At 37.9% G+C, this 12,738-nt stretch overlaps 1 protein-coding gene across 1 annotated transcript; it reads left to right on the top strand.

The window, feature by feature from the left end:
* Positions 1–3,180: 3,180 nt before the first annotated feature.
* DBR1 (debranching RNA lariats 1) lies at positions 3,181–12,331 on the top strand. Its single transcript, XM_027845132.1, has 8 exons — positions 3,181–3,549; positions 4,567–4,691; positions 5,693–5,773; positions 6,138–6,223; positions 7,014–7,238; positions 9,365–9,442; positions 10,497–10,642; positions 11,399–12,331. The coding sequence occupies exons 1-8, from the start codon at positions 3,353–3,355 to the stop codon at positions 12,090–12,092; spliced, it is 1,632 nt and encodes a 543-aa protein (XP_027700933.1). The 5' UTR covers positions 3,181–3,352; the 3' UTR covers positions 12,093–12,331.
* Positions 12,332–12,738: the final 407 nt, after the last annotated feature.

The raw sequence follows: 12,738 nt of genomic DNA, 5'->3' as shown, positions 1-12,738 counted from the left end.
TAATCTATGAACCCAATCCTCTTCCTCTCCTAGAGACTGAGGGGGTAAGGGGTTGAAGTTATGCCTCCCACACATTGTGGAGTAAGTTTGTATATTTGGAATTATACCTTTGCAGTAAATGTTTGTAAAAGCTAATCTGACTGTTAAGTCATTAAATGGAACTGGGGTGGAGGGGACCCTTCTTTTACAATTGAGGGAACATCATGGGGGGATGGGCGGGGACTAGAGCCATTGGAAGAGAGCCTAGGCATCCCCAATTCCTCTTAATGGTACCAAAGAAACCTGGCTTTCATACCTGCTCTTCAGGCAGTGGGGGTCAGGGTAGTCATTGTTACATATGTTTTGTCTATATTCATATGTGTAGTAAGTACATTCTGTCATTCTAGAGTGAGGCTAGTTAATTCTCCTCCTCAAGGTTCTAAGGGTGACAGGAGGTTTCTCTTCTCCGATGCTGTCCACGTGATCCTCCACTGGTTAATAATAGTTAGCAGTTATATAATGTTCTAAGGTTTGCAAAGTGCTTTACAAATATTATTGCATTTTATCTTCACAGCAGTCTTAGGAGAAGGGTGCTGTTATTTATCCTCATTTTACAGTAGAAGAAGCTGAGGCAGACAGAGGTTAAGTGACCTGTCTAGGACTGCACATCTACTAAGTGTATGAGGCTGGATTTGAACTCAGATTTTCCTGTCTCTCTGTCCAGCACTCTATTTCCCCACCTAACTGATCTAAAAAAACAAACAAAAACATTGGTTGTATCTCCTCACATTGTTAGCTGCTAGTGAGTTGTGCCCTAGTTCCACTTAACTACTTAACATCAATTAGTAACAAAGGTATATTTATGTAAAAAAATAAAAATAAAAGCCCAAATATTTTTTTCCAATATCCCAGGGACACCCTCCCTTATACCATTTTGATCTCTGGGGAGAGTGGGCAGAGACTTAGCTGAGTTTTTAAAAAGGACCAGTCCCATCAAGTATGTGTCCAAAGGTTGACAAATGAATCTTAATGTCAGCAACTGCTGGGTTTAGAAGCCAAGGGCTCCCTGGGGCATCAATTATGAACTGACTGCACAGCCAGCATGGACTCACACACCTGAAATTTATGACATGGGGAGGCTTCCAGAGGCTCATTGACTTTTCAAAACTAACAAGATGATAGTTTCTGATCCCTTTACCTAAAATGGGAAAGAAGAAATATAGAAGCAAAAGACCGATGTGTTTCACAGGGCTACATCCAGGCCTCCGTGGGTACAGCCCAATGCCTTTCACTTTACAGCAGTGTCTCTCACTGTGCATTGTCAGTGAAGGAGTCAAACAATGAACGGAGATTCACTAGATCCACTAGCCAAAGAGAACCGATTAAGGCTCTGGTCAGCTAGTACTTTTTGAATGCTTCTATAGTCAAAAGGATCCTCTTCACCAGTTACCTGACCAGAACCAATTACAAAATGCTCTTACGTGTTCTGTTGTTTCTCCAAGGCATTTCCAGTAGGGAGAGCATTGGATCTAGAGTGAGGCTAGTTAATACTCCTCCTCAAGGTTCTAAGGGTGACAGAGGTTGTTTCATTTTTATGTTTGCATTCCCATGCACACCTCATTTACTATTCCTCCTTACGTTAAGGGGTGACTATCATGGACCCCTCCTGTATTGTAAGGGTTGGAAATATATCCCTATATACATTAATATTTATGCTAGTTATGGCTTTGTTTGGTGTGGCCTCCATCATTGAATACTCTGAAGAAACTGATTTTTCCGCTATGGGGGTGCCATAGAAGATTGCTTCTATTCAGGACTGACCCCCTTCCCAGTTCAGGCATTATAAGATACCATCCAGAATTTAGGCATTAGTTGAGTATATCAGATTTTCTATTATCCAGATACAAAAATCATCATGGAATAGTGGACTGGGTTGTTGAAGAAGAATAGTTGCCTAATTGACTCCACTTCGAAAGCTGCTTTGGACAACTATCCCACTAAAGCACTTTCTCGGTTGGAGAGACAACTTCAATAAAGCTTCAGTTTGTTGGATGACTACCTGGAGAGAATGAATGGATGATAAGATAGTCAATGAAGAGTTAAAGGGAATGGAAACAATGCTTCCTTTAGCATCCCTGACTACTTCGTGAAATAAAAATGAGATAGTATCTTTAATATCACTTTTGAGATCTTTGTGTACTCTTAGGAGTGATGGAGTCAGAGAATCAGATCAGAGAATTATAGATTCAGAGCTAGGAAGGACCTTAGAAGTCATCTGCTTCAATCCCTTAACTTTATATTTTATATTTATTTTATTTAATTTTATTATAATTATATAATTATATATAATAATTATTATTTAATTTATTTATATTCGTATATTTTATATTTATGCTTTGAGGCCCAGTTGGGTTTAGAGATTTGTCCAAGGTCACTTGAGTAATAAGAGGTGGAGCTAAGATTTAAACTCTGATCCTTGGACTCCAAATCCAGTGGTCTTTCCACTTCACCATGCTGGGTAAGAAGCTGCTCAGAGAAGGAAAGACTATCAAAAAAGAGCAAAGTATATCTCCCAAATGAATATAACCTAGAGATTATAAATAGACATGGTTTAGCTGGCCTGGGTAAGTTACTGGCCTCAACTCTAAAGGAGAGATTAGGATGATCCTACAAGAGGTTTATTTTATTTGACTTACAGCAGAGGAATCTTTCCAGATGAAGCTCTGACTATGGATGAGGCTCCCACCCGAGATTTTCTGAAAAGACCCAGGACTAACATGGCAGGGTAACAACACGTCTTTGCCCTGACCCCATCCATCAATAGCTATACATTTTGAGCTATCATCAGATCGAAGTCGTGATTCAGGACACAACTTGGAGCAGGGTTACACTGGACATTAAGAATGCTGATTTGGAGGACTCTGAATGGGGAGCTCAGACAATTCGGTGTACAATTCACTCAGGTTGCAAAAGATTCAGGCTATGTACTTGACTAGCTTGTTACAAAAAATTTTCTTTTCTTCTCTTTTCCCTTCGATGGGGTAGAAGTGGAAGACAAATGTATTTGTGTTAACTTTCAAGTAAATTAGGATGGTGGTGGGGCTGCTACAGATGTGGGGCGTTGCATGAGCTTTCTCCCTCCTCATCGCGAGACTTGCCGAGCAGGAAGTCCCGGGGCTTTTGTAGTGAGGAGGTGCGCCATTTCCGCTAGAGTTTGACTGGAACCGGGAGAAGGCGGTAGTCTGGCTGCTCCTGTCGGGGCCGTTCAAGGCCCGGGTGAGCTTCCGGCTGCGGCTTCTCCCCCGGGGTGGTGGACGAGGTCCCTGGCGCGTAGTTTGGTTGCTGGACGGGAGGGCGGAGATCGCAGATTAGGATGCGGGTGGCTGTGACCGGCTGCTGTCATGGAGAGCTGGACAAGATCTACGAAACGCTGGCGCTGGCGGAGCGGCGGGGCGGGGGGCCGGCGGACCTGCTGCTGTGCTGCGGAGACTTCCAGGCGGTGCGGAACGAGGCCGACCTGCGCTGCATGGCCGTGCCGCCCAAGTACCGGCACATGCAGACCTTCTACAGGTGAAGTCCGCCGCCTGCGTGGGGCGCTCCTGGGCCACCCTCCATCATCACCTGCTCACTCCCTCTCTCCTCCTCCGCCGCCGCCGCCGCCTCCTCCTCCTCGTCCTCCTCCTCCTCCTCCTCCTCCTCCTCCTCCTCCTCCTCCGCTGCTTGATCCTCTCGCTCTCCTCCTCTCTCTTTTTCTCTCCCCCTCCCTCTCCTCTCGCTCTTCCTCTCCTTCCCTCTCCGTCTACCTCCAGCCTCTTCCCCATTAGCAATTTCTGAGCTTTTCTGTCGTCTTCTTACCCGAAGATGCAGGTCAGATCGTTTATATCCCCTCCATCTTCCTCTCTGGCCAGAGAAAGACGTAATGACTTGTGCACTGATCACCCAGGTAGTCTGCGGGTGGCAAGGTCTTGTCTTGGATCAAGATACGGGGTCCGTCTGTAATCACAAAGATCCACCTTTGATTCCGTTTTTGCCTCATTTGTATCCCTGGTGCTTAGCACAGTGCCTGGCACATAGTAGGCGCTTGATAAATGTTTGAATTGAATTGAATTGTTGGACGATCATGGATAAGTCGCTTAACCTCACAGTCTCAGTTTCCTTATCTGTAAAATGTGGTTAATGATAGCATCTACCGTATTGGATTATTTTGAGGATCAAAAAAGATAGTGTCTTTGCAAAGTTTAAAAGGCAATGTAAACTTGAATTGTTTAATTTAACAAGCATTTCTTAAGTACCTTGTGCCAGATGCTGAGATTATAAAGAGGAAAACAAAAAATGGGCTTTGGCTTCCTAGAGCTTACGTTAATTTCACTCTATCCTTAAATGCAGGTTAAAATACCCTTAAAAAAACCACTTCCCATGTCTTCCTCTTACACACACTCCAGAATGACTTGTTTTTCATGTATAGTTGCTTAAGGAATGTTTGAATTATATTGCTATCATGGAAAAATTTCTAGTGTATTGGATCCATAACAAGCAGTCAATATGGGGTTATATGGTGTAATTGACAGATTTATACTTGTGTCATAGGTATTACTCTGGTGAGAAGAAAGCTCCTGTTCTTACAGTCTTCATTGGAGGAAATCATGAAGCCTCTAATCACTTGCAGGAGCTACCTTACGGTGGTTGGGTGGCACCAAACATATATTATCTAGGTATTTGCTCATTATTTTTTGTTATGTGGAATGGTGGGAATCATGCATATATCTTTATATGTACCTTCAGACAACAGAGTGTGTGGTGTTCTGTGAAATTCAAAGTAAGTCTGTATTCAATCAGTGATAGTCACCAATCTGGACAGTTGGACCCAGACATTGTAGTTCCAAAGATGAAAGGGTTAAAACTTTTTATGGGAAAAAACTTACATGTTCTAGCCGGTGGAATATTTATTTTGATTTGTATACAAAGGCAATTGGAAATATAGCTGGTGCTTTTAAAGGGATTAAGTTTTTTTTTAAGTTGAGCCGTAATATAACTGGAGGGGATCTGCTACTTAATAATTATGTTGTCTCAAATCCTTGATTTCCTTATCCATAAAATGGGAATAAAAGTAGTTGAGTAGTCTCCCACACAGGGTTGAGAGTCAAATGAAATCATGTATGTGCAAGTCTGCTTTTGGTAAATAAGTAAAGTCTGATCATTTCCCCAAGTAAATTTCCTGAGGGAGGACACCTTTTTTTTTTTTCTTTTTTTTCCTGTCCCTGACAGCCCAGCTGTTAAATAAGTGTTGGTTGATCTATTGATTTTGTTGTTGTTGAGCTCTAAGACAAATCAGTTCTAATGAGAATTCCTTAGAAGGCATCATTTCTTTTTCTTTCATATAAGCTCCAGAAGCTTTGTATTAGGGCAAGTTCTCACTTTGAACCCCAATCTCTGCCAAGACATAGACCTTGGGAATTTTATAAGGGGTTATTAAATTTTTGTTTTTCAGCAGATCTTGGTAATAATTTGCTTTATCTTATAATTCTTCATTATTGTTGCTGATTACTTTTCATTTTAAAGCTTATTTAAAGTAATTTTATCGTAATGAATTAATTGGCATTGTGAATTTAAATGTCATAAACATAATTAGCTCTTTTATTTAGATCTGAGGATATATTTCTGATGTGTAATATTGAAGCACATGGGGATTTTGCTTGCATGTATAATTTTTCAGGATATGCTGGAGTGGTTAAATTCCGTGGTGTAAGAATTGGTGGAATCTCTGGTATCTTCAAATCTCATGACTACCGCAAAGGTAATATGACTTCCAAAGTGCTACATAGAAACTTATAGGTAACATAGCATATTTCTTTGTTATTTTCATAGGTAACTTCTCTAAACTCTTATAACTTTAAAACAAGTACATACAACACAGTCCACAAATTACAAATCTTCTTACTCCACAAGTAATTCAATTTAATTTTTTACAGTAATTTCATAAGTCAGAAATGAATTTGTTATAACAATTTAAAAAGTGTCAGAGTCCCAAAATATAAAAGCAAATGTAGTGTAAGCAAACAACTGTAGTGTGTTTTAACATTTGAGAATTGTCTTGAAGAACAGGAAAGTATAATATTCTGATGATTTAAATGTGACTTATTTCACTTTATTAATTTCAGGACATTATGAGTGCCCTCCTTATGATCAAAACTCAGTAAGAAGTGTATACCATGTGAGAAATATTGAAGTCTTCAAATTAAAACAGGTATGGAAAAAAAAGTACACTAAAGCAGCCTTGGAAATAATTTTTTATAAAAATTAAAGTCCCTATAAATTTTTTTTGTAATCAGATTGGTGCAGCATCTCCTGCTGTAGTATTAGCTAAACAAACCTATTGGTGCTTACTAGTTTATGCTTTGTCTCTTCAGTTCTATTGCTAATAATGCCCTCCTTTTTTTTTCTGTCTATTCAAATCCACTCCAGCCTTATAGTTCATTTTTTCTTATTCCTAAGTGATCTCTTTTTTGATGTCCTTTAGTAATTATTATCTGTAATATGAATTGGGCAATTAATCCTACATTGTTGAAATCCTATAATTTTACTTTAAAATCTTAAAGTCTTGTAGTTGTGTTTATATGTATATATAATTTGTCTCTTCTGAACTTAGAATGTAAGTTGCTGATGGCAGGGTCTATATCTTAGACTTTTTTATATTCCCAGACATTTCCTAGCATGTTGCTGTTATGTAGAAGGTGCTCAGTAAGTGTGTGGCTATGATAAATTTCTAAAATAAATACCATAAATTTGCATTAGAAGTTGTGTGAAAGGCTGACTCAGGCTCCTCAGAACAAAGATTTCTATTTGCTTTGAACAGCTGAATAACATCTTCGACCACCTTAATGTTAGAGGGAAGATAAGGTCTTAATTCGAGCAGCAGTGGACAGAATGGCCAAATTGTTATGTGGCTAAGGGAGGGATTATGGAAGAGGAGGGAAGTGAGGGTCCTGATTTTTAGGTCAGGCTATCCTTAAATGTTGTACTGTTTTGTTTTACAGCTGAAACAACCTATTGATGTATTCCTGTCTCATGACTGGCCAAGAAGTATATACCATTATGGCAATAAAAAACAGCTTCTTCAAACAAAATCTTTTTTTCGACAAGAAGTCGAAAACAACACATTAGGAAGCCCTGCGGCTTCAGAGCTTTTACATCATTTGAAACCTACTTATTGGTTTTCTGCACACCTTCATGTGAAGTTTGCAGCTTTCATGAGACATCAGGTAATATATATCAAATATGTAGTTACTGTTGAGAAACATACTTACAAAGCCTTTTTAATGTCTCACTCCTAAATGGGCTTTCTCTCATTAATACTATAGCTCTTTCAAGCAGAAACTTTGTATTTCACTTATTCAGATTCGTTGGGAAAAAAAATAAATTAACCTAATTCCCTTGTTTCCTGGTGCTACTTTCTAGGCTGATTAATTGAATACACACTAATTATACACATCCCCTTGGCACAAAACTGATTTACTTGTTGTTCCCTGTACGCCATATTGCATTTCTTGCCTCTGAACCTTTACATAGGCTATTGACCATGCTTGGATGTTCTCTCTCCTTACTTCTTCCTCTTGGAACTTATGCTTGGCTCAAGTGACACTTCCTTCAAGAGGTTTTTTGTGATTCCCCAGGTTGTCATTCTCTTTCCCCTTGGTCCACACTTACTTTGATTATATTTGGCATGTTTCTTATAGTTTACTTTTCTTTGAACATGTTCTATCCCCTCAATTAAATATAATCTCTTTGAGGCAGATACCGTCTTGCTTTTGTATTTGTATCTCCAAAACCAGCACAGTGCCTGGCATATTGTAGGCACTTAATAAATACTTAATAATTTCTTATATAAATGGGTAATTATATGAAATAACCAGTGTTATCTGAGGATAGGGTTTTTTTGTTTGTTTGTTTGTGGGGTTGTTTTTTTTTTTTTGTGAGGCAATTGGGGTTAAGCGACGTGTCCAGAGCCACACAACTAGTGAGTGTTATGTGTCTGAGGCTGGATTTGAACTCAGGTCCTCCTGACTTCAGGGCCGTTGCTCTATCCACTGCGCCACCTAGCTGCCCCAGAGGGTAGGTTTTTAAGGAGAGTTTTTCCATGTTGTGCTACGGAAAGGTCAAAGTGGATGGTCCCTGAGAAAATGCCACTTCATATAGTGATGAATAGATCAATGGCGTCCCTTGATAGAGCAGTTTTAGTATTGTAACCTGGTTTGTCTCCATTACAAGGGGCAAAAGAAGTGAATGATGAGGAAGTAGAGCCATTGGATATAGATTACTCCATAGTGGAACAGAGAAAGGAGAAGAGATGGTGGGTTGAGATGATGCAGGGACTGAAGGAAAGTTTAAAGGATGGGGAATATCTAAACTTTGTCTTCCTAGCATCTAGGCACAGTGTTCTACTGAGTAGGCTCTTAATACATTTTTGATTGTTTTTTTAAGCTTTCTACATATACCCAGTTGAATCTCGTAAGATCTTCCTAGTTCTAAGGACCCAGACTGAGATCTTTTGTCCTGCCCTCAATGTCCATTCCCAGAGACTCCAAATGTTCATGCCCTTATTTCATATACTTCTGTGATTCTTTTCCTGTACTACCTGATTCCTGGTATTCCCAAAAGGATGATTGAAACTGGGATTACAGAGCTAGAGGGAGAAGCCATGTTATAAGAAAGGGGTAAATTTCAGGGGGACAAGGCAGCTTGGGTGGGAGAAAGGAGAAGAGTCCTGAAATGCACCTTTTGGTAAAGTAGGCAGCCTTTTTATTCTGAGAACTGTAGAATTTTTAAGACAAGAATGGATCTTAGACATGATCGAACTCCACTTCCTTACTCTAGAAGTAAGGAAACTGGGGCTTATATTTTTTACATCACCTTCATTTCTGAATGTATCCTTTTCCCCTTCTCTAGTTAGCAAACCATCATTCGTGACAAAGAATTTTAAAAGAGAGAAGGCAGTTCAGGGAAATCAACTGACCAGTAACATCAGTGGAGTCTGACATTAGATGAAGTGTTTCCTACCCGTAATCCCACACTTCTGGAAAGAAGAGAAGGAAGTGCATTTCTCAGTTCTTGTCCAGGGCTAAAATAATAGTATTCAGCTTCAGTTTTTTTGTTCTTCTTACATGTAATGTTGTAGACATTGTATATTTCTAGTTCTGCTTGTTTCACTCTTCCTTAGTTCATGTAAATCTTAATGAGGCTTATTTGAATTCATGTATTCATCAGTATCAATATATCATTCAATATGGCTCAGAAATATAGTTACGTCCATGTATCATAGTTTATTTAGCCATTTCTAATTAATAGATGTCTGCTTTTTAACAGTTAAACCATAATTTATGTTTTCTAGGCCAATGATGGACAGCTCCCAAAAGTAACCAAATTTTTAGCCTTAGACAAATGTCTGCCACACAGAGACTTCCTACAGGTAAAAATGAAATAAGATGATTGTCTTTTGTAGTGTTTATGTATTCAGAATATAAAAAGAATTTCATTCTTCTAATCTGTTAGTTTTTCCTGTCAAGAGTACATTTATGTCAGTTATAGTCATGCTTATTGGGTACATGATCTTAAGCAAATCATAACTTTAATTTCTCTAAGCTTCAGTTTTTATAATTGTAAAATACTTGTATTACCTGCTTCACAGTGTTGTTTAAGAAGAAGTTTTGTAATAATTTTAAGGTGAAAGTATATAAATGTGTGTTAATAATATGTATACTTTTGTGTTTATGTGTGTTTTGTCTATCTTATTTCTCTTTTTTCAAGTCCTTTGTTTTTACATCACAGTTATTTCTGGATATACTCCTCTTTCCACCATATTGAGCCTTCCCTTGTAACAAAGAAAAAGACATTTAAAATCAACATTGATTGTATCTGGATGGTTTAGTGGTTTTTCTTCTACAATTTCAAATGGTTTTCTAGAATAGTTGGACTAATTCATAGTTCTGGGAACAATGTATTAGTGTGCCTAAAAGATGAAATACAAAATTCGAACCTTTGGGGACAGTGACAAGATAGAATAACAAATTCTAAAAAAAAATTATATTTGGTGACTCAGGCTTAGATACTTTGTAATTACTATTATTTTAAAATACCACATACTATCATCATCATCCTCTTCTGTAGGGAAGAAGCATAGGTGATTGAGAAGCTGGATAATTAAATTGGAAATTATAATTATTACAAAATTTTGGAAATTAGAATTGTTGTTTTAGATAGTCCTAAAATAAGATGTTGCTTTAGGTAGCCAGGATATTTTTTAAAATGTTAGATAACTCTGTTACTGTGTAGCACATCTCTGCACCTTAATTTCTTATTTTTGGGTAATTAATCCTGAGGTCAGATAATTGATTTCTTCCTTGAGAACGTAAATATGGTTTATTAAGTAGTGAAAATAGAGAGCATACTATGTTTAATTTTAATGGCAATAATGTTAAAATGAATAGATCTTCCTAAAAGTATCCTTTTTTTTTTTTACATAGATAATAGAAGTAGAGCATGACTTGAATGCACCAGACTATTTGGAATATGACCTTGAATGGCTCACTATTCTAAAGGCTACTAATAGTCTTGTAAATGTGTCACGAGGCTCATGGACTATGCCTGAAAATAATGGCCTTCACACAAAGTAAGTCAAATCAGGTGCTATATTATTTTGTATTTATATTTTATATATGCTTATCTGTGTACATGATATTCCCCTTTTCCTCCACTCCTTGAAGTTTGGGCCTGTTTTTGTCTTTTTAATCCCCAATGCCTAGCACGCTTTAGGGATTCAAATGCTTGTTAAATAGGTATGGTTTTATTGAAAAAAGTTTTTCTCTTTCTGCCAAAAATGGAGGGAAATTATTCTTGAATAATCATCAAAATAAATTGAATTTTCCCACTGACTAGTATAAAAAAAAGAGCTACTGACATATAGAGTAGTCTAGAGACCTAAGAGCTTATCACCTAAAGGGAAAGATAGGAGATGACCATCACATGTATATTTTAAAAAGTGCCTTATTGGGGCAGCTAGGTGGAGCAGTGGATAGAGCACCGGCCCTGAAGTCAGGAGGACCTGAGTTCAAATCTGGCCTCAGACCAAACACTTGACATTTACTAGCTGTATGACCCTGGACAAGTCACTTAACCCCAATTGCCTCACCAAAAAAAAAGTGCCTTATAACTAGAGCATTCTGGAGGAAAGACTTTGTGTTTGGAATAACATGGACTTGTCTTTCATCAGTTAGAGATAGCTTTCTGGAATAAATTATTTTTAAAATTAATTATCTTTACAAAATTGAATGTATTTTCTATTTGTGAACCTAAAATTAATTTTTAATTAATGTTTAATTTTACCAAGATAAAAATAAATGATACTTTTTTGCCCAAACATTTCTAGGTGGGATTATAGTGCAACAGAAGAAGCAATGAAAGAGGTATTGGAAGAAATGAACCATGACCTGAAAGTTCCTTGTAACTTCAGTGTGACAGCTATATGCTATGATCCTAGCAAGCCCCAGAAACACATGGAGTTAGTTCATAGGATCAGTCCTCAGACCACGGAGTTTTGTGCCCAGCTTGGCCTCACTGATATCAATAATAGAATTCAACAGGTGATAGAAGAAAGTTCATTGCGTGGAGATTATGATGAAGAAGTGGACAGTAATGGATCAGGAGAAGAACCAAGTGAATATAACACAGATAACTCTGTTCTGTCTTCCTCTATTAATCCCGATGAAATAATGCTTGATGAGGATGATGAGGGTGAAGATAGTATTACAGGTCTACATGGTGACATCAGTGCTCCCTCAGTGGAGCCCTCATCTGAGCATCGCCCTCCTGATTTTTCAACAAGCTTCTCTGATATTAGGATCTTACCAGATTCTATGGTAGTATCTTCTGATGATACAATGAATTCCACAAATGAACTGGAGAAATCTAGTGAAAATCAGGAATCAGAAGGAAAGAACTTAAATGAGAAACCCTTTAAAAGACTAAGTGATGAAACTGGAAATGGAAACCACTTACAAAAGAAAATTAAGAGAAGGAATCAAGCTATCTATTCTGCAGAGGATGACAGTAATGTAGAATGAAAGAAATAGGGAAGACTACATAAATTTTGTTTTATACAGAATAAATTGTAGTAAATATAAGCAGTTTACTTTTTGTAGTCAGATGTCATTGAATTTGACTGTTTGTACTGGACTTAACCCAACATTTGTCAATGGAATCAACACAAGAAATCTCAGCATTTGCTTCTGGGGGTGGGAGTTTGTCTGTGTATGTGTTTAACTTCTTATGTATTCCAGATTAAATTCATTTTTTCTGAAAGCAAAAATATATGAACAATTTTTTTTTGCCATACTCAGTTTACTAAACTTTAATACATTTGAGCTATGCAGAAATAAGCTTATTTAACTGAGTTGAAGAAGCATTAAGAAGAGGGTTAGGTTAAACTGAAGAGGTTAGATCATTTTTAGGGCGATCTCATGAACCTGAGAACCATAAACATTAGACGTAGGACTAAGGGTGTAGTAAAAAGAGCATGGGATTTGCATTTAGGATACTTGAAGCCTGAGTTTGAAGTACTATTTGTTTGTGACTGTGAACAACTCATGTAGCATCTCTTAGCCCATGTTCCCTCACCTGTAAAATGAGGCTAGCACTTGTACTATCTGAAGTTGTTTTAGAGGAAAGCATTTCATAAACCTTCAAGTGTCTCTGGCCACTGCTAGTGGG

The sequence above is a fragment of the Vombatus ursinus genome, unplaced genomic scaffold (genome assembly GCF_900497805.2).
Source record: "Vombatus ursinus unplaced genomic scaffold, bare-nosed wombat genome assembly UNPS02014959.1, whole genome shotgun sequence".
In the NCBI taxonomy this organism is placed as follows: domain Eukaryota; kingdom Metazoa; phylum Chordata; class Mammalia; order Diprotodontia; family Vombatidae; genus Vombatus; species Vombatus ursinus.
Note: the sequence above shows the minus strand (reverse complement) of the source record. Positions and strands in the feature narration are given on the sequence as shown.